Source organism: Gadus morhua, chromosome 1 (assembly GCF_902167405.1).
Source record: "Gadus morhua chromosome 1, gadMor3.0, whole genome shotgun sequence".
In the NCBI taxonomy this organism is placed as follows: domain Eukaryota; kingdom Metazoa; phylum Chordata; class Actinopteri; order Gadiformes; family Gadidae; genus Gadus; species Gadus morhua.
The window spans coordinates 26,817,899-26,843,080 of NC_044048.1; the positions used below are offsets into that span (position 1 = coordinate 26,817,899).

Here is a 25,182-nt window from a genome sequence, read left to right on the forward strand (position 1 = left end):
TATTAGTACAAATAAATAATTGCACACATGAATACATATCTAATTATTCGCACACATTCAAAGAAGCCTGACACCTACATATAAGTCTTCTTTAATGTTAATATATCACTGTGTCTAAAAATAGTGGAGGAGTCTTTCCGGTCACGACTTATCTGTCCATATCCACTCCAGTTTCAAATGCCATAAATACTCTTGAGCGTGGCACGACCCTGCTTCAGTGTGGACCAACCCTGGAGCCACTTGGGGATACTAAGCGAACCACGTGGAGGATCCAACACAACGAGGAGCTCTCCCACTGTAGCCATGTCACAAGGTAAAGATCCCAACACTCACATCTCCTGCTTTTAATTTAGACTGAAATGCAAATAACTGAGTAACAGAGGAAAATAGACAATTTAGGCGCTGCAATGCTATAGGAGGTAAATCAGATGTCAGAATGTTGAGTGTAAGAAAAATGAGTTTGGCACATGATGTCATGATGTATGACTACATATTCGGGGCCTGGATATCTATGTCAAGTGTCTGTTTGTTGCAGCTTTTACATTTAAATGCATTATTTTATTATTTTACCATCTTAAACTTTCAATCCAACAAAGTGCTGGAGTTTGAGCGCTGTGATCTTGACATCAAGAGCAACAAGCGGAGCCACCACACCGAGCAGAATGGAGAGGATCGCTTGATCGTGAGAAGGGGTCAGCCCTTTAGCCTCGTACTGCATCTCAAGGCCGGCAGTCCAGAGTTTAACCCTGAGGAAACAAGCTTTACCCTCATTGTTGAAACAGGTACTGTCCACTGTGTGGTTTTACACAATTGTGGTGCTTGTGAGCATGTGTGAGAATGTGCATGTAATTGCATGATATTTTAACCAACAAGAGCATAATAATATGCACTAAAGTCACAATGTGTGTGTATTTTACTGTACAGGTACCTTGCTCGGTAAGGAATCAGACACAAAAGTCTCCTTTGGTCTGAAGGACTCCACAGATGACAAAGAATGGAGCGCATCTGCTTCTAAGGCCCCTGGAAACACTGTAGCTCTCAATATCAGTTCCTCCCCAGAGGCCCCCATCGGGTTGTACTCTCTGAGCCTTCTTCAGCAGGGACAGAGCACCAGCCTTGGGGCGTTTGTCTTGCTCTTCAACGCCTGGTGCCCCAGTAAATATACTTTGCCTTTTTACTATTCACTCAAACCTTTCTCTTCATGTTTTATTTATTGAATCCAGAGGAAAATAAGGATTAAATACCTGTAACGTTAGATGCATAAAAATGTTGCTACAATGATTTGGATTTGTGTTTGGCCACACATTTCAACCCTTCACCAAATACAATAGATTTGCTTTTTGTATTTTGGCGAAAAGGGACATTTTGTTGTCCTAGTACTGTTGATAACGTGAATGTACTTGCAGGAGATGCTGTTTATATGAGAAGTGAAACCAAGCGGCAGGAGTACGTTCTGTCCCAGCACGGCCTCCTCTATCGGGGCTCAGCCACACGCATCCACCACAAACCATGGAACTTCAGCCAGGTGAGGAAAAGTCTTTACGGCAACCTTTAAATAGGAAAAATCCTCCATCCCAGGTCATCCAGTGAAGTAGTCATGGCATGCATTCACATGAAAAGTCTTTGTGGCATTCAGCCTATAGGAAATGTTATGTTGTTGTCAATCCAAAATATGTAATTAATTCAATTGAAAAAGTCTTAATTCTTATAAGTCTTATTCAACAGGAAACATCCTCATGTCACTCATAGATATATAAAATATTCAGATCCGAAAGAAACGTGTTACTGTGTGCCTTTGGCCTTTGGCACGCAGTAACTCAAATAAATCATGAAGTATAAAATCCAAGAAACGATATTAACTGGACAGAAATTGTTTGGGTTGTAGTTTGAGCCTGGCATTCTGGACATCTGCCTGAAGATCTTGGATGAGGGTCTCAACGTTGTGTCCGACACTGACCAAGACTGCTCTGAGAGACGAAGCCCTGTGTATATCACCAGAGTGCTGAGCGCCATGGTAATCCCCGCTGACCACCTGTTGGTCCGTCCCAACTGTCCCAACTCTGTCTATCTATTTACCTGTCAGTCATCCCACCATTAACCAACATGTGCATAATAATGATCTGCTAAAGTTTATATTTTTTTCTTATGAGTTTTAGGCGTATCAGTATCAATATTAGTTCAAGCATTAGTATTGAGACTTTGACCTGGTTGAATAAAGGTTTAATACGAATGAATTAAGAATTCATTAAGAAGAATTAATATCAGTATCAATATCAATATCAGTATAAGAATAAGTATTAGTTTTAGTACTATGACCATTTGTTTATGCTTATGGGCAAACCAGTTATATGCAAGCTACTGGGGGGTCAAATTGAATTTACAAAAAATCTCCATCAATCCAACTTTATTGCTCGGTAACGGTGTCGTCGTCGTCGTCCCCCCCCCCCCCCCTCCAGATCAACAGTAACGACAACGAGGGTGTTCTGGTGGGAGAGTGGGCGGAGTTCGAGGACGGAGTGCACCCGTCCACCTGGATAGGGAGTGGGGACATCCTGCGGCAGTGGGCCGACAGCGGGCCCGTCTGCTACGGCCAGTGCTGGGTCTTCGCTGCTGTGGATTGTACAGGTAGGCCTACGGTCTGCTCTGGCTGTTTGTTCCTCTGGCTGTTCATATCTTATGCTCTATCAATTTATATATGTGTCCCTTTTTTATTCGAAGATTCGATTTTTTTAGATTATGAAATCTGGTATATCATTTATGTATTTGTTTGTCTATGTTGAATTCGTATGCCTACCCTCTCTCGGCACAAGTGTCCCGTGCGCTGGGCATCCCCTGCCGAGTTGTCACCAACTTCAGTTCCGCTCACGACGGCAACGGCAACCTGCTGATTGAGAAAATGTATGATGAGGACGGCGAGAGGCTTGAAGACCCAGACTCGGTGTGGTCAGTGTACTATATCCAATACAGTAGAGATCAGCTACTGAGGTCCCAGAACGCTCTGATCGCGCTGTTGGATGCTGGGGTTAAAAAGTCTCAAACAAACACCCCCTCGTATTATTCCAGCAGGGCCGAGCTCTCCGAGTGGCCAACGACGTGCGTCGCGACGTAGGTCGCATTGGTCGCGACGTAGGTCGCATTGGTCGCTGTGTTGGTCGCTCGTCTGGCTGCTTTCAGTCGCTGTGGTCGCTGGCTGGCTCGCTCAAAGTCTATATAATCAGTTGATTTGCATGTTATTAACGATTTTTTGCGATAGTTGAAGTACCAGAAAGCCATGCTCTCTGGCGAAAGCTACCTACAGCTCTTTATTGCTAATATTGTTTTAATATTTTTCTATTGAAGTAGCCTACAGTTTAAATTATGAAATCGTTGGTTTATCAGTATCAATAAAATATATTAGTTGTAATTTGGGGCGTATTCAAATAATGTATTTTATATATTATATATAGCCTATTTGTTCTGTTAAATGTCATTAAGCCTAATAACGTAGGCCTATATTATGCACAAAGTTCTTCGTTATAGACTGATAGACATAAATATAAGTGCAATTATCTAAAGTCATTGCCACAGTGGTACAAGCGGTAGTCACGCTGTATTATTAGGCCAAATCATGAAGACCGGTGTTTGATTCTCTCCACGGACGGACATATTTTTGCTCTTTTAGTCAAACTTACTGACGCAATCGGCCTCTTTCAATTTAACATTTTTGTATGTTTTAGTACGATGGTATGATAATTATACGACGTAATGACGGGCTGCGACGCCTGGCTGGTATCGGCTGGCTGGCTGCGATGACAGGCTAGCCACGGCTGGCCGCTGTCTGCCGCTGGCCACTGGCCGCTGGCTGCGGCTGGCAGCTGGCTCTGGCAGGCTGACCGACTAGGTCGCGACCATAAAAGCGTTGCGACCCTTTTGGCGGCAAATAGGTCGCAACCAACCTGAGGTATGACTGAATGAGCGACCTGTGGCAGCCAGCCATTGTCACCATGGCTGCTACCATAACCCAAAGCCTATATGTTATCAGTTAACTTCTCATTGAACAGAATAAATATACGTGCGTCAGTATAATAAAAAATAATAATATATATAGCTTAGATAGACCAATAGGCCTTTTTATAATATATATAAATAAATAGGCCTATTGGTCTATCCATCTATATTTAATTAATTTTGAATTAACTTTGTAATACAGTGATGTTTACAATATTTATATTGATTATATTGTATTGCCTATTGGTTTGATAAATGTCAAAGACTAATAGAATATCCTATGAAGGAAGTTATAGTGTAATATACTTTGATATAAGTGTAACAAAACAAATAAAAACTCTAATTCACAGACCCAATACCGTAAAAAAAAAGTAAAAATAAATATATGTGTCACGAATCATGATAGTCAAGTATTCAAATGTATAAACCAAAGAACAAAATATGAAAATTGAAATTAAAGTTACAATTTTCTAAAAAAAAGTGTCAATAATAATAGTAGGCTATAGTAATAGCATAAATGCACAATTTAAAGGGGGCCAGTGACTATACAAATCTATAGTATATAAAAAGTGTGTGTAAAGTGGCCCAATCATCAAGTATGTATGCTAACTCTAGAATAACTCTAGAACTAGAATGTTTTGCAGCCAACAGACCAAAAACAAAAACTGTAATATACTCTGATGTACAGCATATGATAGAATCCAACTACTTTCCATATTATAGGCACTATGTATTCCTGGGACCAGGGAGCACAATTCAGGAAGGTGGAATGAATAAATACGCACGTTTTGCCAAGGCTGAAGTTTTACTAAAAGAGCAACAATCTATCTGACCGTGGAGAGATTCAATCACACAACCCCTTGATTACTAACATAGCATCACTACCACTTACACCACTGTGGCTTTTATTTTACATACTGTTACACTGACGACCAATAAAAAACAACAGTGTTACCCCTTATGGTTTTTTTCATGACGACCAAAGAAAAACGACAGTGTTACCCCTTATGTTTCATTTGATAAAAACGACAGTGTTACCCCCTATGTTTTAATTGATAAATATCGACAGTGTTACCCCTTATGTTTTTTTTCATGACGACCAATAAAAAACAACAGTGTTACCCCTTATGTTTTTTTTCATGACGACCAATAAAAAACCACAGTGTTACCCCTTATGTTTTTTTTCATGACGACCAATAAAAAACAACAGTGTTACCCCTTATGTTTTTTTTCATGACGACCAATAAAAAACAACAGTGTTACCCCTTATGTTTTTTTTCATGACGACCAATAAAAAACAACAGTTATGGTTTTTTTCAACCCTTATGTTTTTTTTTACGACGACCAAAGAAAAACAACAGTGTTACCCCCTATGTTTTATTTGATAAATATCGATAGTGTTACCCCTTATGTTTATTTCATGACGGCCGATAAAAAACGACAGTGTTACCCCTTATGTTTTTTTTCATGACGACCAATAAAAAACAACAGTGTTACCCCTTATGGTTTTTTTCATGACGACCAAAGAAAAACGACAGTGTTACCTCTTATGTTTTTTTCCATGACGACCAATAAAAAACAACAGTGTTACCCCTTATGTTTTTTTTCATGACGACCAATAAAAAACATGTTGACCAATAACAATCGCAGTGGTACCCCTGTCACGACGCTGAAGTTGGCATCCGATTCGCAGCATCCGATTCGGCTTGAAAACCACTTAGAATCTTCAAATCGGTCCTGATTGAAAACCACTACACCTAGACTCTTCAAATTTGGATTACATTATCACAGTGAGGCTATACATTATGTAAAACATAGTTGCAGATTTGTGAAACCTTTACCCTATTTGTGAAAATGCAATACAGGCTTATTTGAATGCTTTTTAGGGGTCCAGACCGCATTGCATTTTCACAAATAGGTTAAAGGTTTCACAAATCTGAAACTATGTTTTACATAATGTATAGCCTCACTGTGATAATTTAGTCCAGATTTGAAGAGTCTAGGTGTAGTGATTTTTAATCAGGATCAGTTCTAATGCGGTCTGGACCCCTAAAAAGCATTAAAATGTGCCTTTATTGCATTTTCGCAAATAGGGTAAAGGTTTCACAAATCTGAAACTATGTTTTACATAATGTATAGCCTCACTGTGATAATTTAGTCTAGATTTGAAGAGTCTAGGTGTAGTGGTTTTCAATCAGGACCCGTTCTAATGCGGTCTGGACCCCTAAAAAGCATTACAATTAGCCTGTATTGCATTTTCACAAATAGAAAAAATGTTTCACAAATCTGTTTATTATAATGTATAGCCTCACTGTGATAATTTAGTACAGATTTGAAGAGTCTAGGTGTAGTGGTTTTCAATCAGGACCGATTTAAAGTGGACCAGCTGCTGAATCGGATGCTGTGAATCGGATGCCAACTTCAGCGTCGTACCCCTGTCGACGTTTTTGCGGGGATCCGAACCTGAGCAGTTTAGAGTGTTAACCTCCGAAATTATCAATGCACCATCAAGACACCAGATGGAGTCAACACAATGGTTATACTTGACTTTATAATTCGCATGAAATAGAGATAAGAGTCTTGCAACAACCACCGGACTTGAACCCCGGTCTCCACTACCCACGGATATTTGTCATTTAAATATGTCTGTGGTATATATGACATGATAGCGATACGTTTAAAATTAAAGATATTGTGTTTTCCACAGAAATTGAGCCGCGGTCTCCAGTGGGTTAGGCATAATTTTCACATTGTTTACTTGCTAACGTTTGTGAATAACAGTGGCTAGTTTGCAGAACTCTTTTTACACACCAGTAGAGTGTTTATCAGAGCGGAGCCCTGAGGGGTGTTCCACGAACGGAGGTTTAGCAAACACTGAGTTAACGCTGAACTCTAGGTTGATTTACCCTGTGCCGACTAACCCAGAGTTTTCGGTTCCACAGCAGCGGAAGAACTTAGGCGGGCGGAGCCAGGCTATCTCGGCATAGTGCTCACACAATATCGCTCTTTGTATGATAGGAGGCCGATGCAAATCTTGGATGGGTCAACTGAAAGGACTGAGATGTGCTCAGCATCTCCAACATTATAGCCCAGATAAAACTACCATTTGCAAAAAACGGAGGGCTACGCAAATAGTCTGGAGTGAACTGAAGCCAGGTCCTCGATTGGTAGTGTTGGCTATGTAAGGCTATTTAAATATATTAAAGATTTGCGCGAGAATCTATAGGCCTATCTCTCTCCACTCCAGCAAAAAGTCATTTGATATGCCAAGATGTCGAGCCGTGGTCTTATCAATCGCTCCCGGTGGATTGCACGTATAATTTGAGCTCCAATATCAGCAGTTCTCTCATCAAAAGGGCATGCCATTGTGAACACATGAAATCTGCGGTGAACGCGGGTTTAAATACCCAAAACCGGGTTATGTTTCAAACAAACCTGCGCAAAACCTGCTCCGACCAGGTTTGATTCAGAGCATATGTTTCTATAGCAACTAACATACCGTGATCCTTTTGGAACGGAAAACCTAGGGTTACCGCAAACCCTGGGTTAATTTACCCGGTTATGTGATAAAACCGGCTTTGTGGAATACCCCTCCGGTTATGTGATAAAACCGGCTTTGTGGAATACCCCACTGAATGTGACGTCACCCGTCATCTCGTCTCTGTAAACAATGGATGTTGCGCAGCATTTATTATGACGTCATCACATAGACTCTCTTAGCACCCCCCCCTGGGACTGACTTCTCGCGTCCCTTGTGTTAACCCCTATATTTTATTCGATACATTTCGACAGTGTTGTATATTACACTATAACTTTCTTCATAGGATATTTGATTAATTTAGTAAATTTAGAATTAATTAAATATAGACTGATAGACCAATAGGCCTATATATTATTGCATGTACGTTTTTATTATACTGACGCACGTGTATTTATTCTGTTCAATGAGATGTTAACTGATAACATATAGGTTTTTTAGTTATGGTAGCAGCCATGGTGACAATGGCTGGCTGCCACAGGTCGCTCATTCAGCCATACCTCTGGTTGGTTGCATGGGGTTGGTTGCGACCTATTTGCCGCCAAAAGGGTCGCGACGCTTTTATGGTCGCGACCTAGTCGGTCAGCCTGCCAGAGCCAGCTGCAAGCCGCAGCCAGCGGCCAGTGGCCAGCGGCAGCCAGCGGCAAGCCGTGGCTGGCCTGTCGTCGCAGCCAGCCAGCCGATACCAGCCAGGCGTCGCAGCCCGTCATTACGTCGTATAATCATCATACCATCGTACTAAATCACTCAAAAATGTTCAAATGAAAGAGGCCGATTGCGTCAGTAAGTTTGACTAAAAGAGCAGAAATTTAACTGACCCCGGAGAAAATCGAACAACCGCCTTCTTGATTACTAACCAGGATTCACTACCGCTTGTACCACTGTGACAATTTCTTCTACATTTTGCACTTAAATTAAACTATATCACTCTAACGAAGAACTTTGTGCATAACATACCTTATTAGGCTTAGTGTCATTTAACAAAACAAAAAGGGTATATATAATATATAAAATACATTATTTGAATACGCCCCAAATTACAACTAATATATCACTCTATAACGAAGAACTTTGTGTATAATATACCTTATTAGGCTTACTGTCATTTAACAAAACAAATAGGCTATATAATATCTAAAATACATTATTTGAATCCGCCCCAAATTACAACTAATATATTTTATTGACACTGATAGACCAACGATTTCATAATTTTAAACTGTAGGCCTACTTCAATATAAAAATATAAAAATAATATTTGCAATAAAGAGCTGTAGGAAGCTTTCGCCAGAGAGCATGGCTTTCTGGTACTTCAACTGTCGCAAAAAAAAAGTTAAGTTACCTTAACATGCAAATTAACTGATAAACGACCGCCCATAGATTTTGAGCGACCAAGCCAGCCAGCGACCACAGCGACTGAAAGCAGCCAGACGAGCGACCTACGTCGTGACCAATGCGACCTACGTCGCGGCGCACGTCGTTGGCCACTCAGAGCTCGTCCTTCCTCTCTTATTATAGTGTTCACAGAAGACACCAATGTGTAGCCTAACTAATTATTTTTTGGGGGAAAATTCTGATAAAATTTAGGTCGGTGTTCACAAATACATTTATGAAAACACATTAAAAAGAAAAATGTAAAAAAATCTGAAAGGCTCTTTCAAGTGTTTTTCTTAGATCTTATTTTTTAAACTGTAAAAAAAAACGCAGCAAAAAACTGATATAATCTCACATTTCTCCGTCCTGCCCCATCAGGAACTTCCATGTGTGGGTGGAGAGCTGGATGGCTCGGCCTGACCTGGAACAAGCTGGGTTTGATGGATGGCAAGTCAGCGATGCCACACCACAAGAGACGAGCGAAGGTAGGCCTACATGGTGAACGCAATTTAATATTCTTGCTCTGGAAACTAAAAGAGCCTCTGTCCCATACCTTGGTCACTCTCCATGGGCTAGCCAGCCAGCAAGCTTGCTAACTTGAGTTCCCTTGCAGGTGTGTTCTGCTGTGGGCCAGTTCCAGTCAGCGCTATCAGGGAAGGGGAGCTGACCAAGAAGTTTGACGCTCCCTTTGTTTTTGCCGAGGTGACTTTTATTTCATTGTATTACCAAATACTAAGGTCACTGAATTTCCTCTTAGTTGATTGGCTCGCCTCATGTCATTCGGAACAGCACTGCAGTCGTACTCTTTGGCCCCATTTTCTTTTTACATTTAGGCAAAAAAAAGCACATTCCTGGTCATCATTTTGCTTCTTGCGTCTCCACTTGCTCAACAAAACCAAGATACCATTATGATATTCATCAAATCCATGTTATACTCGGGATACTACTAGTATCATACCAGCATATTTAATCTCAGTGGCTACTGATGTGTTTGCATTCAGGTTAATGCCGACGTCGTTGAATATGTCAAACTGTCAACCGGGGACTTCGTCAAGTTCAGCGGCTCGACAGATTCCATTGGTCAAAACATCAGCACCAAGGCCGTGGGCAGGGACAAGAGGCGGGACATCACCCATCACTACAAGTACCCTGAAGGTGCGGTCGCACCAAAAGACACTTGTTTCAATAGTTAGGGGAGTGCTGCATGCAGCACCGCCCATTCTCTGACACTTCAACTAATTCAGATTTGGTAACAACCGTTAGTGTCCAACCCCTGACTGTTTGTCACTTTACCTTCACTCCCTCCAGGGTCTGAGGAAGAGCGGCGTGTCTTCGAGAAGGCCCAACACCGCAACAAGCTGCAGAAAAAGGGCAAGGAGCCAGGGCTTCGCATAAAGGTGTCCTATAACTATATATGCACTTCATACAATGTTATACTGTTATAAATATAGATTATATATAGAATATTTTGTTGCAATTCTTTCGTTATTGGCAGGGAATACAGAGCCTTGTCAGGATTTGTGCTTAGCTTATAATTGTGGGTCAAAAAGGGAATCGGTGAGTTAGCTATGACACTTTGACTTTAGAATAACACCTAAATGGTTTGGTGTATCTAGGTATCAACCTAGAAAACTATTTGTGGGAATTGGAGCCAAAAATCTGGTGTAATAATAAGAAATAGACAGTATAACAGTATAACAATAGTGTGCGACCACACTAATGATCTGAATTGTTAGAATAGCATTTGATTATCCTTGGGACAGCATAGTGTAGTGCAGAGGGTATTCAACTCCCAGCCCAAAGATTGGAGTCGTCCACAAACCTTCTGTAGGCATCCTTGAGCCAGTTGCCCATCCCCTACCTGCTAGCTAGTAGCTAAATTACCTGTATTTAGCATACGCTTAACTGTAAGTTAAGCGTATGCTTAAAAGCAAGTGAAAATAACATGCAAGCTTGCAGGTGACTCATAGCATGTGATATCGTCCCCATCGATTTACAGATTAAGCTGGCTAAAAACATGGTGGTGGGCTCAGACTTTGAGGTGTACGCGGTTCTCGCCAACAACTGCATGGTGGCCAAGAGCTGCAGCTTCATGCTGTATGCGCGGGCTGTGCGCTACAACAGTACCAGGGGCGCAAGCTGTGGGTTCATCTCTGACACGGTGACCGTGACGCCGGGGGAAGGTCAGTGGTAGAGGCTCACACAACACTGGAATAATGGGGGAGCCAGAGGGGGGGGTTCAAAACATACATTGAATTATGTCAATATTTCATACAAAAACACGTCACCGACACAATCGTCCAAATACAGATAGATAAAGCGCAATGAAACCTCCACTGAACCAGCCCTGTGTTGTGCATATTTATGTTGTATAGAAAAACTCCTCTTCCTAAAGTTGAAGTATTCAGACTATGGGAAGGTGATCAGCCCTGACCGGATGATACAGCTGACGGCCTTCGTCAACGACAAGGAAAACAGGGAGTACCACAAGGCAGAGAAGCTCATTGTGCTGGACGAACCAGACCTGGAGGTCAAGGTGGGCATGGATGGCTGGAGGAGTGTGTGGATGTATAGGTGAATGGGTGGGTGAGTGAATGGGTGGATGGATGGGATGAGGGATGATTTGATGGATTGATGGATGGATGAGTGTGTGGACAATGGATGGGCAGGTGCGTAGGTTGATGGATGAATGGAGCATGTATGGCTGTATTTATAATATATTTAATATGCAACATTTCACACTTTTAATGCAACAAACTTGAGGACGTACAAGGGGCTTATGAGGGACAAATACTGTAGCTTAGGATCATTATTCATACAATCATTTCATAACAACGATGTTGAAGCTACACTGAAGATAAAACAATGCGCTTCTCTGCAGCTTACTGGAGAAGCCAGAGTGGGTCAGCCCTTAACAGCTGAGCTCTGCCTGCTGAACCCTCTGCCAGAGGCCCTGCAGGACTGCAGCTTCACACTAGAGGGAGTGGGCCTGACTCAGGAGAAGCCCATCACAATAAAGTACGTCTCTTTGGTCCTACAAGGAGGCCTTAATAGCACTTTTTACTTTTTTTTGAAAATTGTAAGAACATTTGGACAATCATGGTGGCTTCTGATTCTGTTTCAAGGCTGGGGACCGTGGCTTCAAAGCAGGAAGCCAAGGCTAGTGTCCAGCTGTCACCCAGGGAGGCGGGCTTCACTGTGCTTCTGGTGGACTTCGACAGCGACAAGTTAAAGAACATAAAGAACTTCATCCCCATGGTGGTGATGAGTGATGCCCTCTCACCCTCTCTCAATACTATTGCAATGACATAGAGCAGTAAATATAAAACTCTCACTTCGCCAATTTAAGCTAACCAAAACTCACGCTACTTGCCTTGAATCATAGCTTATTCTATTAAAGTTGATGGTTTTATGAAGTCCTTCAGCAGTTTTAACGCACTTCTGTGCTATTATTTATGTAGTATTGATTGGCAATTAATAATTTTACTGTCAAAATAAATGGTCTAACATCCACTATAAATCCTGTCATCTGCACCTTTACTTGCACAAACAAAAAGCTAGTCAACTACTGTATATGTTCAAATGGTTACACTTTATTAGTATCCATTGAAGCACTTTAATTACAGAAATGAATAATCAAACGCTAGTGGGACAGCATGATTCTGCTAAGAGAAACGGTCACTTAACATTCAAATAATGCAGTACCATCCTCGTACACCTGCAGCACCCCTTGGAAAAATCACATCCATTCTGCAACGGTCAGACAGCGTGTCATCCGTGGGACGAAAGTCAAATATGGAACGGTCTACAAAGCTGGTGTCCACAATCTTAATGTAAACTCACAAAACCTAAACAGTTTCATTTGGTGCTGCCGTGTGACTCATGCCATACTCACATAAGACTCAGAGATCGCAGATATGCCTGCCAGGCCTGATCGTTCGATCAGAGTAGTCCTGACTCCTGAAGTTGGTACAAGTTGGGTAGTACATATATGGACAGTGTACTTTGTAGTTGATCAGTGGTACAGTTCAGAAAGCTTTTAAATAATTTGTTACACAAATTAAGCCTTTGTCACTTTAAAAGCTCTCAAATATCATTTTATCTGTACATATATATGAAAGAACACCAACCATACGTTATTCCAATTATGAGATCTGGCCTAAACAAATAAAAACGGGAAAGAGATAGTACGTTGCTGAACTACTAGGCCTGTGGTTTGCATTTGGATTCTTACCCTCCTAAAGCTACTGAAATGTCCTAACATTTAAAAACCATGACTCCTCTACCAATAAACACCTGAGAACTGTCCTTCAGAACTGAAGCGGTGTAGACCTTCTGATGCTAAACAGGGATACCAAGGGTAAAAAAATAAAAATACACAAAAAACAATGTGGCAAAAAATGTTTAACACATTAAACAGATGTTTTTCATACATTTAAAAATGAATGAATATTCCTTTTTTTCCTTTTGAACAAATGGGAGATGTAGTTTTCCGCATAACAAAATGTGTCTTTTACCCATCCATCGAAATTCTCCAATGCATGAACTACTTGCACTGTTCATTTCTTGTTTAAGCTCCATGCTCAAACAAAGAAGAAAAAAACACTAAACAATAATTTAAAAATAAGACATTCCAAATTAAACGATTTAAACTCTTTTGAACCTAATCGGACACCCAACAAAGGTCAAGAGCTGTTGCATTCCAGGCTTCTACGTCCACGGCAAAGAGTCTGTGATGTCACAGTTGTAGACTATCGGCACACGCGCACGCTCACACTCTGCGAGAGAAGCGCCCGCTCTCCCAACGTTTTAAAGCAAACTTAACAAAATGAAGGGAACACACTCCTTCACATCGGGGTTGCAGCGAGGTCCCGCCAGCCCCATAACACATTATACAGGGCTTCCTCTGACAAGTAGTGATTAGGCATTGCCATTCATGACCTCACCCTCACCAACCCTAATACATAGACACACACACACACATATATATCTGAGACCGTAGCACAGTCCCGGCATAAAAAAACTTGAAGGTATTAAAACCAAAAACAGGAAGCCATAGTTTTCCGAGCTGGTGGAGTAGAATCTTTGATAATAAACGGGCGGGAGAAATGGAGGGAGTTGTTGTGTCATTGAAAAATGTCCACTGTGACTTTTCTCTCCGTCTCTCACTCACTTGCTCTGAGAAGCCACAAATTGTTTGGGGGGGAGAGAGAGAGAGAGATAGTGTGTGTGTGCGTGTGTGTTTGTGTTGACTCCACAGGTTGGCGGCGGGGTTAGAGTGTGTATGTGTCTTGGGGGGGGGGGGGGGGGGGGTCTCTCAGTCAGTGGAGAAGAGGTCACCAGCGGAGGGCAGGGGTGCGAGGCCCCCCGTCACGTTGGGGAGCAGCGAGAGGTCGGGCAGGCTCTGGATGTGGGACTTGAGCTCCTTCCGCACCGTGGTTACCCGGGCCAGCTTCTGTTTGAACTCCTGTAGGAGACACAGGGGTAGAGTTAGGGACACCTAGAGCCAGGTGGTCCTCTTGTCTCTGGGACAAGTTTAAAGTCAACTATTGGAGAAAATCGAACTTCAAGGTCCTTCGAAATATAGTAATAAACTGGGAGAATATCTAAATGTAATCCAAAATAAATACTAACCATGTTTAAGGTCAATTCTAGATTTTTCAAACTGGACACTATTTTCCCATCTTTTTGGGTCTGACTAATTCTAATCGTTTCGATAGTAAGATACGCTTTCTGTAGTCCCAGACAACAAATCGTAGCAACGCAACCCTTGCAAGATTTCAGAACAAGACTTCTCCTCTATCCCGCTTCAACACTGGTCCAATTCCATAAATGTTCGTCCACATTAGTCAGAAGACTAAAAACAAAAGGATAATAGGGCCCAGATTGAAAAATCCCCAAGTTACAGATTCTGTTGAACACTTTAGCCTTCAATTCGTTTAATCTTTCCACTAAACTTATTATGATACCTCTTAAAAAAAAAAAAAATCTTTGTTTTACTGAACCTTCCTTAGGCATATCCATCCATACATCTACACTCATCACATGTCCAACCACACTGGCGCTGGTAATCCTCTTTGGAGGGCCTCACCTCCAGCTTCTTCTCCCTCTCCCCGAGGGCGTTCTTCTGGCTGCTGATGTAGTCGGTCAGCATGCGTGCCAGCTGCCGGCGGTCCTCCAGCTCCGCCGCCAGCCGCCCGTTGTACTCGGCCAGCAGCAGACACGCCTCGTCCACCGTCTTCGACAGCCGGTCCGCCGCCTCCTTGTCTGGGGGACGAGGAAGAGGGGCAGCAGGGTTAAGGAGAATTCTCTAGTTTCGATTTATTCATATCTTGATTTAAGGCTAAGCCGGGCCAGGAGTCTTGCAGGTTTAAGTCAGTGAATGACACAGATGGCGAGGGCCTATAGAAGGGGCGGGCGATATGATTTTCCGGTATTGATTATAAGTAAACAAGGAGACCGCTAACCGGTGATCGGCAGTCTCAATGCATTAAAACGAGACCCTTTCATTAAGCATTAATAAACTAATAAACGCCACACAAAAGGCGTGTCCATTGATACACAGATACACACAGTGTATTATACGACTTGGGTTGCAGACGAAAACACACACACCCACCACACAAGTGTGTCTTACCAGTGATCTTTTCCAGTAGCGAGACATCCTGGACTTCCTGCGGCAGCGAGGCTATCTTCTGGCGTACGGCAGCGTCTCCCGACGCGGCGTTCTCCAGGTCCTGCAGCGCTTTTACCAGCTCCTCAGTCTGACCGCCGCCATGGGGGGGGGAGGAGGTAGGAAGGAGCAACAACAAGAGTTCAAATAATGCTAAATACAACAGATTATTTGATAGTCTTGTTACTCAGAATGGCTTGGAAACCATGTACTGAAATAACAAATAAGCTTTGCCTAAAGGCTCCCATTAAATGAGGTATCAAATAAGAACATGTACAAAGTGATATTCGATTGGGTAAAGAACAATGTTTTCAGTCAAGAGCATCCCCATCCTGTGATGCCTGAACGATGGCGCCCCCTACCAGTAGAGCGGCGGTAGCGTCGGTGGTGTGCGGGGAGGCATGGCTCCTGTAGTCGTCGTCCTCCTCTTCCTCCTCCTCCTGGATCTTCTGGTAGCTCCGCTTCGCTGCCCTCTTCTCCTCTATGGACAAGGGAGCAGGAGGGAGAAAGATAGTTTATTTCAAACGTGACCTGACCTAAAAAAAACAGCTAATAAGCAAGAAACAAAAAGGTAAAACAAAAGCTTTACATATGCAGGGAAAAACAAACCCTGAGGACTTGAAGTAACAGCACAGCACAACAGTTGGATATAAAAGAATAAATGAACGAATGACTGACTAAATATGAAACAAAGGCGGAACCAGAGAGACAAAGACAACTCACCGGTGACTTTATCGTTGGAGGACACGACTGGAATAAAGAAAGAGAGACGTGTCACTCACATTCAAAAGACATCATCTGGGCGAAGCAGCTATTCAAATCATCCAGTGTCTTCCAAGATATTCAATACAAAACACGTAAGAATACCTATAATCTTGGATTCATCATAATTGGATGGAAATTAATCTCAGATCTCAGCACAACTAGTATATTTCAAAAAGCGTCAGGGAGCGAGAAAAAAAATTACTACAAGATCAAGTGGTTGAATAACCATTGAGTATTGAACGTCTGTGTTGAAGCATGCAGGCCACCCACCGGCAGGCTTTGGGCTGTTGGAGTCCTCAATGGCTAGTTTGAGCTGCTGGATGAAGTCTGCGCGGTACAGAGCCCTCTCCTTCCAGATGTTCAGCAGCCTCTCCATGGGCTTCTTACAGCTCCCATCTGCCTCCCTACAGACCAAGGGTTTCCAAGAGAGTTCACAAGTTCAAGAGAGCACAACCAAGTATAGAAGGTGAGTAAGCATTGATAAATGCAGTACAACAGATATACACAAATAACAAATCAACTGAAAAAGGTTGTGTTAGTAATACCGTATCATATCATCATATAACTATTTGATGGGGTTGCATTTAAAGTTTTACTTAAAGCATTATTGCCACAAGCAAAATTTCCCATAGACAGTAATCAACCCATAATACACTGAACATGTCATCTGGATATTCAATGAACATCACCACAACTCAATGTTTACATTTATTGGCACTCATGCAATCAAGATTTCTAGTAACTAACTCATTCCCATGTCCATGTTTTGAGACAAGAATCGACACTCACCGGGCCACATGGGAGCATGCATCGACCAGGACGGTCTCGAAGTCTTTGGCGAACTCCGGTCCTTTCTTTTTGCTGTTTTGGATAACATCGTTGGCTAGATAGAGGAACGTCAGCTTCCTACTGGTTTTCGCTAAAGCACAGATTGAAAACTCCAGTTAGTACGATAAGGGATATACCTGATCGTATTCCAGAATAAATCCTGAATACATTCGTTTGGACAACCATGCGTCTCACAGCTCATCGACGATAGACGATACGTCTGTAACATGATTGTTTGAAGGGTTGAAAAACACAACAATGTACCACATTGAATGGAAGTTTGAAGAAAGAATGCACTAACCCTTTTTCAGCTCCCTGTGCCAAACTTTGACGATGAGAGGTGAATGTTTACGATGGTGGATGATCCACAACGACAGGGTCTGAACGCTCTGCTGGGAGTTGCTGAGTTCAGAAAGCTTTTTCTCCAGGGCAGACTCGGAGAAGGACGACATGTTTTGTCTGGTGTACCTTCCGCCTTTAGTTATTCAAGAAACTCACACTTGCAGCGCTGGTTTGGTGAAATTTAACTAAATCCTGCAAAGTTATCCAGTTGACCGAGCGAGGCGTGTTGCGTCGAGGACAGTCTGAAAGTGACCAATATAATCTATTCGTTCACTCATTTGGTTACTGACGAGAAGGGGTTACAAACTTCCAAAGCTGTAGGCTTTTAAACTTGCTTACCAAAAACAGTGTACTCTTGTCATGAGGCATTTGTTTACAGTCCCATCTAGCTAGCCACGCAAGGCCACCATCGCCGAACGAGACACCCAGCTGCTATCTAGCTCATCGCCTGCGCGTAAACAAATCGGCCTCTCAGCATTCCGATTAGCAATTGAATCAGATCGCAGAATAAGAAAAAAAAAAGCTGAAGAGTTCTATTAAAACTCAAAAATCCTCGGCACTTTCCAACTATTCAAACAGCGATCTTCGAAGATGGCCACGACATTTCACCTCACCATGCATGGCGCACCGTGATGACGTAGAAAACGAGCAGCCCGTTGAGTCAGCGGTGCGCTCTCAAAACCGCCGAACAGAACAAGTGTTGGTCATAGCAAAATAAAAACGTATGCGAGGCCGAGACATGAAGTACTGTTCAGTTGATGCGTTAGTTAATATCAAGTAACCTATTTACTGCCTCTTTAATGATGATGAAATACTATAATTGTCTCGATGTTTTCTTTTCATTCAATATACGGAACATACGTTTTATTTTACTTTCAACCGCTAGGTGTCGCTTGGAGCTTGGTTGCTATAAAATGGTCCATGTTATTATATTGGAATCAAACTAAATAAGCGTTCATAGGCTTTCGTTAAAACACACAGTCGATTACAAATAGTGCAAATCAGCACCCTGTATAAATACCATTGATTTATATAACGAAATCAAAAGGCATCACTTTAGGCCTACATATTTAGCCATTTTCGAATACTTGTAAATTTGTGCACCTCTTTGAGTGTTATCAGGTATAGGAATAATAATAATAAAAAAAAACATTGCCAGTAGGGTTGTTTGTTTGTGTGTGTGTGTGTGTGTGTGTGTGTGTGTGTGTGTGTGTGTGTGTGTGTGTGTGTGTGTGTGTTTGAGTGTGTGTGTGTGTGTGTGTGCGTGCGTGCGTGCGTGCGTGCGTGCGTGTGTGTGTGTGTGTGTGTGTGCGCGTGTGTAAATGTGTGTGTAAATGTGTGTGAGTGCGCGCATACATGCGCGTGTGGGTACACGCGTGCGAGTGGTCGTGTGTTTGTGCTTGCATGTCTGTGTGTGTCTTTAGGGTAGTTATGTGGTCCCATTGTTAACCAAAGACAACATAATATTAATAATAACACATTGTTTTAATTATAGTTTATAAACATTTGGAGTACAAAACCAGAAAAACACCGTTGTGAAAGGAAAAGTAAAACAGGTGGATCGGCGGAGTAGTCTCCGCCCAGTAGTCATACGGTAACCATAGCAAGTCAAGCCGCCCAAGACGCTCCACGTCCCGGACTACTGGGACACTGCCTACCGACCCGTGCCTTGCACTCCCTAACCTGACGACCGGAGAACGTCTATGGGTCCATGGTCCAGTCTGCACTTTTAGGATGTGAGAAGTTGCTTGAAGTCCACATGGAATATTTTTATTTTCTTGTAGCGAGTTAACGAGTCCTTGGGATAGCCTACTTGAACCATGCCAATGCCGACGGAAAACGGATCCGTAATGTACTCGGGATCGGAGTTGATTAAAATTAAAGCACACTATTGTGGGTGAGTACACCAATGTTCGCCTAGTCTGCGTCACTGGTGTTTAATAATGTAACGGTGCTATTACAATAGTGTATGTAGCCGAGTGCTACTCTACCCGGTCTCAACTGTCACACCTGTAGGATAGGTTGAGGGTGCTGAAACTTTGTTGAATGTTCAAAGCATAGCTGTAAGACAGTGTGCCTGTTAATGATTGAATGATTGTACAATTCAACTTTTAATATGATAATGGATGGGAAAGCAGATGATAGGTATCTCCTCATACGCACAAAGCTGGGGAATTGGCTTGGCTACACTTGAAAAAGTAGACGCAAAATGCTGAGTCAGACAATTTAAGCTATTAATTTAAATTCTTCTCTAATCTAGAACTAGGTCATTAATAGTTTGAGCACACCCTATGGTATAACACAGTATCAAACAGGTGATAGGCCTACTGTATTATATTATTATCATTGTATAACCAGATATATTATTGGTTACAGGAAGGATGTGGGTATGAGGAAATTGTGTACTGGTAAATTTAACAGGGACCCACATTTTATTTTCAAGGGGTTTTGTACCAGTTTTAAAAGCGATTCATCAACTAGTACCTCAAGGATTCTATATGCACCCGGTGTCAATTTGCTGTCATTCATTTCTCAAATTAATCCCTACATTGGTAATCTAACCATTAACTGTTGTGCTGTGCATCTAGTCTAATCTGTATTATCTCACCTTTCATCCGGTAAGAAGTGCTACAAAATCACTTCAGCCTTTAAATTCATTACTTCATTTGAATTATAGCATTAAACAGTATTGTCTTGTAAGGGCCCTTTATATACAAACAAAAAGCCTAATGATTCATGTATGATAAAATTATGTGTATGTTAGCTGATGCTAGTTGAGGATGCAAATTCCCTCGCCTTAAAAAGGGGTAACAGGTCCAAAAAGGAACTGTGTCCTTAACACTCACGCATTTATTTAGCCCTCCTCATCAGACAAATGCACAATGGCCCAGAGATACTGCCTGTAGTGGACACAGGTCTGCCACCTGTTTTTCCTTGAGGTGTTTGCATGTCCTGGAGAAGCTGTTAGTTAGGGAACCCTCTCGGTGCAACACAATGCGGGCAGCTGGCCAAGAGTACGGCTACATCTGGCTTCTTGGCTGGAGAGCTATAGATAGCAGCTTTAAAAGATGACAACACAGGGAATTCTCAAAACAATTGCTTCACACCAGTGGGTCTGAAATGCTACCATCTGAAAGAACAAACAGTTTGGTTGAAACGCTGGCCAGAGAGAGAGAGAGAACGAGACCCAGACAGTAACACCAACAAAAGTAAGAAAGGTTTCTCAATATGTCTCTGAGCGTATTGGTTTTCTCTGGAAAATAGCTCTGTGTTTTAGGCCGAAGGTCAGTTGGTAGGTTTACAGCAGCCAACAATAAGCATGGTTGTTCTTTTTATATTAAAGAGAGAGAATCAAAGAGAAAGGAAAAGGGGAAATGATCCAATCCCACAACATTTTACGGAATACATAGTCTTGCCTCAAGGGCCGGCCCAACTGGTTTGGAACCACTGGTCTATTGAATTGGGTCAGAACTTGGTAATGCCCTATTATATCCAAAGTATATTAATAGGCTCAGAAACCAGAAGGCTGGACGACCGCAGAAGGATTTACTGCTGCGACATTCCACCATTCTGTTGAAACTTAACGCTTGCAAGTGCTTCTCTTCGGTAACAAGAAACACATTGACAAAACTGCTGTTTATTTGGTAGCAGTCCACTTGAGTTCTCCAATTTCCAGACATTTACAGGCTATGTGTGAATCACAAGTCTCTCTGTGAGGAATTAAGGGCACTTCCCTTCTATGTCACACCTCAATGTTCTCTGCCTCATCATAGGATTTACTGTATTAATGGACGATAAATATTATACAAACTTTGACATGCCTTTGGGATAATGGTGCTACAGAATACAGGGTAACATTTAGATACTCTGTCCACTATTGTTGCACCCTTAGCTTCCGTGTATAAAAACTAAACTGGCCATCACCTATTGGTCTTCTACTTGTGTTTACCGTCAAAATCACGAACATTGATGTTCCAATAATGATCTAGGTTTAAATACCATGAAAAATATTTACTTAGCTTGCCTCTGCAGTCAACGTTAAAGTTTAGCCTACAGGCTGTCTCAAGCCCATTAAATGGGACTTTCCAATCTATGAGATTGAGGCGAACAAGGCCTCCTGCTTGACAAAAACCTTGAAATGATTACCACATAATAACTTAAGTTTGAGCTCCTCTCAAAGACCAAACCCAGGCTGTTTCATGGGCCCCTTTGCATTCTCGGTAAACAGTGCAAGGGTCAGCTTTTGTTCCTAAGAGGTGTGTTGTGGTGTGGTCCAGATACACCTGGAGTCATACCTTACTCAGATGTACGTGTCAATAGGGTTGAAGACACCAGGCCAGGGGGAGGGGAGGGGGGGGTGTTATCAAATTTAAAGAGGAGGAGAAGGGCTATCGAGAAGTCCAAAAAATATTGTATTGTTACTTTAAACACATTTACATTTATTTTTGTGTTAAGCACTTTGTATTGTAGTTAAGCATTGAAAGTGGAACATAAATAGACTTTGTTACGGATTATGTATATAGTTTTGTTGAGTTATTTCACCTATGACAACATGCCAGCCGGCGGCACTGAATGTTCCCCAGTGGAACAGTGCATGCTGGGTAACAATCTGCCTTGCTCCTGCTCCTCCTCCTCCCCCTCCTCCTCATCCTCCTCTTCCTGGTAATCATGGGAAGCAGAGTCTGACACCATCTCCCCTCCACTCCTCCTCCCCGTCCTCGGCCCGGGGACGGTCCCCCCTTCTGGGTTCTCTGGCGACCTGGTGGTGGTGGTTGCTGAAGGAACCTAGTACCGTGTCACTGCTTAATCCCCTCCACCACCGCATTCCCGGCTCCGTCTTTCCCTCTCAAGAATACCCCCCAACAATACTTGATGCAGTCAGTTGCTGTTGTACGTTGTAATGAGCATGGTTCATGTAGCATGTATACACAGTGGTGCTTGTTAATGTCCCTTATCTTAGGTGTCGGATAGCAAGGAGTCAAGGGGACAAGTGGACAAGGATTCAGGCTGAGCTGGGTCGTTTGAATCAGCTTGAGTTGAATGCAGTTTAATGTGGAGGCCGAAAGATAAAAATAAAGCAATAAAGATAAAGCTTTGGTCAATGTGATTAGTCACCCATAGCGAATGCGGAATCTGAATGTGAGGTTGACGCACAAACTTACCACTACACTACCTGTCTACCTGCCACTCACGCCTTCACAGTGTTGCGCGTACATACTGTGTGTGTGTGTGTGTGTGTGTGTGTGTGTTACTCTAGCTAAGCACATAGCTACATTTTTGATTTGATATACGTGTGTGAGTGTGAGTGTGTGTGTGTGTGTACCGGTATGTCTGCTACTATATGTGATTGATGCAATCGTTTTTTAATGTGTGTGTGTGTTTGTGTGTGCCCTGTGTTTGTTTTGATGACATAGGGACATGCTGATAACAGACCTTGCCTTCTCCCTCACCTTCGCTGCTCTGTCTGATGAGGTGAGGGAGCTGTGCAGCGTTGCCCGGCAACAACCAATCACACTCAAGTGGATTGACGATGAAGGTAGGTGCTGTTTGTGTTCTTTATGGGACCCTTGGTTCGTTTTTTAGGATCAATGACATCGTTGTTTGGCTTAGGCCCTAACCTTAATGGTAGGGTATGCAATTTATTTTAGAAGCCTCTTTTGTCATATTTGTTGAAGTTTTCTTCAATCAATAAATGTAATGCATATAAAATGCAACTGCCTGTCCAGTTATTTAATTGTTTGCATGAAGTGAATGGATGGACTACCTTTCTACCTACCTACCCTGGTATCCTCGGTGCACACTGCCCACGCACTCTTTGCGCATGACTCGAGTCTTCTGCAATGCTAGGCAGCCCCATTGCTAAAGCTAGCGAACTAATCATGTGTTTAGGGGAAGGAAATTGGGGGGAGGCGTTAAGGGAGGGGTGGGACTTTCTTTCAGTTTGACAAAAATCGACCTTACTGGCTGGTTCCTCCTAAGTCGCCGACCCTACTTCTAACTTAGTAAGCTGACTTAGTTGACCTACGTTAGTTGACCTACCTTATACCGGTAGGCCTACCATACCTACCTACCCAACTGGTTGCTTTTCAAGGACTCTGTATTGAAACCAAAGTTTTAGTTTCAAGTGGTAATGTATCCATACTTAATTGCAAACGCGAAGTATGGTTTCAGCAGTAGACCGTTATGTAGAAACATCTTAATTATATAATTAGAGTAAATGAATGGCATTAGCCTATAATTATCTTCCAAGTGTGTGTGTGTGTGTGTGTGTGTGTGTGTGTGTGTGTGTGTGTGTATATGATGTGTGTGTGTGTGTGTGTGTGTGTGTGTATATGATGTGTGTGTGTGTGTGTGTGTGTGTGTGTGTGTATGTATATGATGTGTGTGTGTGTGTGTGTGTGTGTGTATGTGTGTGTGCGTGTGCGTGTGCTTGTTTCCCTGCAGGCGACCCATGCACCATCTCATCACAGATGGAGCTGGAGGAGGCGTTCCGGATCCACCAGCGCACCAGGAGTTCTGGACTCCTCCTCCATGGTGAGTGGGGCATGCACCACCTGGAGCCACAACACCTGGGTGCACCACCTGTAGCTCTATCACCTGATGACCCCATCACCTTTACGGGTGGTGGATCTGTTGGAGGCATAATCTCCACCAATTCGTCTCCTGCACCCTGCATGACCACAATGTCATCCGTCATCACCTCCACGCCTCCATGACCATGATGTCACTCACTAGCTACAACACCTCCAACACTTTTTAACCAGGATGGCATCCATCTCATCCACTACCTCATTTCCACGAGGTCATCCATCCCCTCCACACCTTATAACCATGTCATCGGTCAGCTCCACCCCTTTATGATCACGATGTATAACTATGATGGCATCCACCACCTCCATCTGTAGCTATGTGTGCTTAACCCAAACCAAGGACACCCAGGCTCGCAGTCTGTCCACACCTCCCCTCGGCCAACCCGATAACTCGATCTGGAACGATTTAGCCTTTTCTTAATTGGACGGAGCCCTTCTGTCAGCGTTTCCTCCTGTATCTGGTTGGTGACCACATCCCGTGGTAGATTAGTTTGCTTATCTGGTCTGTAAGAACCATCAGCAACAGAACTGCAAAATCGCAAGATTTCAACAGTATATTATAAAAAGATTACATAATTTTCATAAGATAAATATACTAGATATACTGTTTGTTCCGTCTGTTTTTTAACATCTTTTGTATCCATTGTACTAATGGAACTTACCGTAGCCTTGGCATTGGTAATCCTTCTAGCGGTTATTATTGCGGGAACGCCTTCATACAAACTTGGTAAATGGTCTGGTCTGTATGTTGCAGTGTTCCCCAGCATCCCTGAGAGACCTGGCCAACCGTGTCCCGGAGAAGACAGTAAGTCCTCGCTTCTCATTCTTACCAGCGGATACTTAAACTTTGCTTTCCCTCCGGTGTCTTTTGTTGTTTGTGTGTCATGAAGGAGCAGTTGGGGGTCATGTATCTGTGTGGTGTGTTGTGTGGCCCCTGGTTTATTCCACTTTGGTTGTAGTTCACTTTCAGTTACTAATTACACTTTCATTTTCTCCCCTCTCTCCCCCCCTCATCTCATACACACATAACCCACCCTGAGCTATTTTGGGCTTGCAGACCTCTCAAGTACAGGAAGTAGTGCCTG

The 25,182-nt window shown here is 42.7% G+C and overlaps 3 protein-coding genes across 5 annotated transcripts in view; 2 read left to right on the top strand and 1 right to left on the bottom strand.

Moving 5' to 3' along the window:
- Positions 1–197: 197 nt before the first annotated feature.
- tgm2a (transglutaminase 2, C polypeptide A) lies at positions 198–12,419 on the top strand. Its single transcript, XM_030356710.1, has 15 exons — positions 198–313; positions 597–782; positions 925–1,155; positions 1,407–1,525; positions 1,886–2,014; positions 2,457–2,625; positions 2,811–2,943; positions 9,278–9,384; positions 9,513–9,601; positions 9,901–10,054; positions 10,208–10,296; positions 10,899–11,082; positions 11,275–11,435; positions 11,781–11,917; positions 12,025–12,419. The coding sequence occupies exons 1-15, from the start codon at positions 304–306 to the stop codon at positions 12,209–12,211; spliced, it is 2,085 nt and encodes a 694-aa protein (XP_030212570.1). The 5' UTR covers positions 198–303; the 3' UTR covers positions 12,212–12,419.
- A 53-nt stretch (positions 12,420–12,472) lies between these two features.
- rprd1b (regulation of nuclear pre-mRNA domain containing 1B) lies at positions 12,473–18,148 on the bottom strand. Its single transcript, XM_030356723.1, has 8 exons — positions 17,467–18,148; positions 17,127–17,256; positions 16,608–16,741; positions 16,296–16,322; positions 15,935–16,053; positions 15,537–15,663; positions 14,991–15,166; positions 12,473–14,366 (listed from the first exon to the last, which is right to left on the bottom strand). Exons 1-8 carry the CDS (start codon positions 17,615–17,617, stop codon positions 14,217–14,219), a joined length of 1,014 nt encoding a protein of 337 aa, XP_030212583.1. The 5' UTR covers positions 17,618–18,148; the 3' UTR covers positions 12,473–14,216.
- A 783-nt stretch (positions 18,149–18,931) lies between these two features.
- prkcz (protein kinase C, zeta) overlaps positions 18,932–25,182 on the top strand; it is a 76,503-nt gene continuing 70,252 nt past the window's right edge. Inside the window, exons 1-4 of one of the 3 annotated variants that reach the window (XM_030356753.1) lie at positions 18,932–19,404; positions 22,922–23,043; positions 23,952–24,041; positions 24,852–24,902. In XM_030356753.1, coding sequence (XP_030212613.1) covers positions 19,328–19,404; positions 22,922–23,043; positions 23,952–24,041; positions 24,852–24,902 — 340 coding nt within the window. In that variant the 5' untranslated portion in view covers positions 18,932–19,327. The remainder of the gene's footprint in view (positions 19,405–22,921; positions 23,044–23,951; positions 24,042–24,851; positions 24,903–25,182) is intronic. The other 2 variants (XM_030356747.1, XM_030356761.1) reach the window with 2 other exon arrangements.

What these genes read in the sequence shown, in the direction of transcription:
- tgm2a (XM_030356710.1), top strand. An exon ending in CCAGAGTGCTGAGCGCCATG is followed by an intron (nt 2,015 to 2,456) that starts GTAATCCCCGCT and finishes CCCCCCCTCCAG; the next exon opens with ATCAACAGTAACGACAACGA. An exon ending in GACCGTGACGCCGGGGGAAG is followed by an intron (nt 11,083 to 11,274) that starts GTCAGTGGTAGA and finishes TATGTTGTATAG; the next exon opens with AAAAACTCCTCTTCCTAAAG.
- rprd1b (XM_030356723.1), bottom strand. Translation starts at nt 17,617, where the DNA reads ATGTCGTCCTTCTCCGAGTCTGCCCTGGAGAAAAAGCTTTCTGAACTC. An exon ending in GCATGCTCCCATGTGGCCCG is followed by an intron (nt 16,742 to 17,126) that starts GTGAGTGTCGAT and finishes CTTGGTCTGTAG; the next exon opens with GGAGGCAGATGGGAGCTGTA. An exon ending in ACGCTACCGCCGCTCTACTG is followed by an intron (nt 15,664 to 15,934) that starts GTAGGGGGCGCC and finishes GGCGGCGGTCAG; the next exon opens with ACTGAGGAGCTGGTAAAAGC.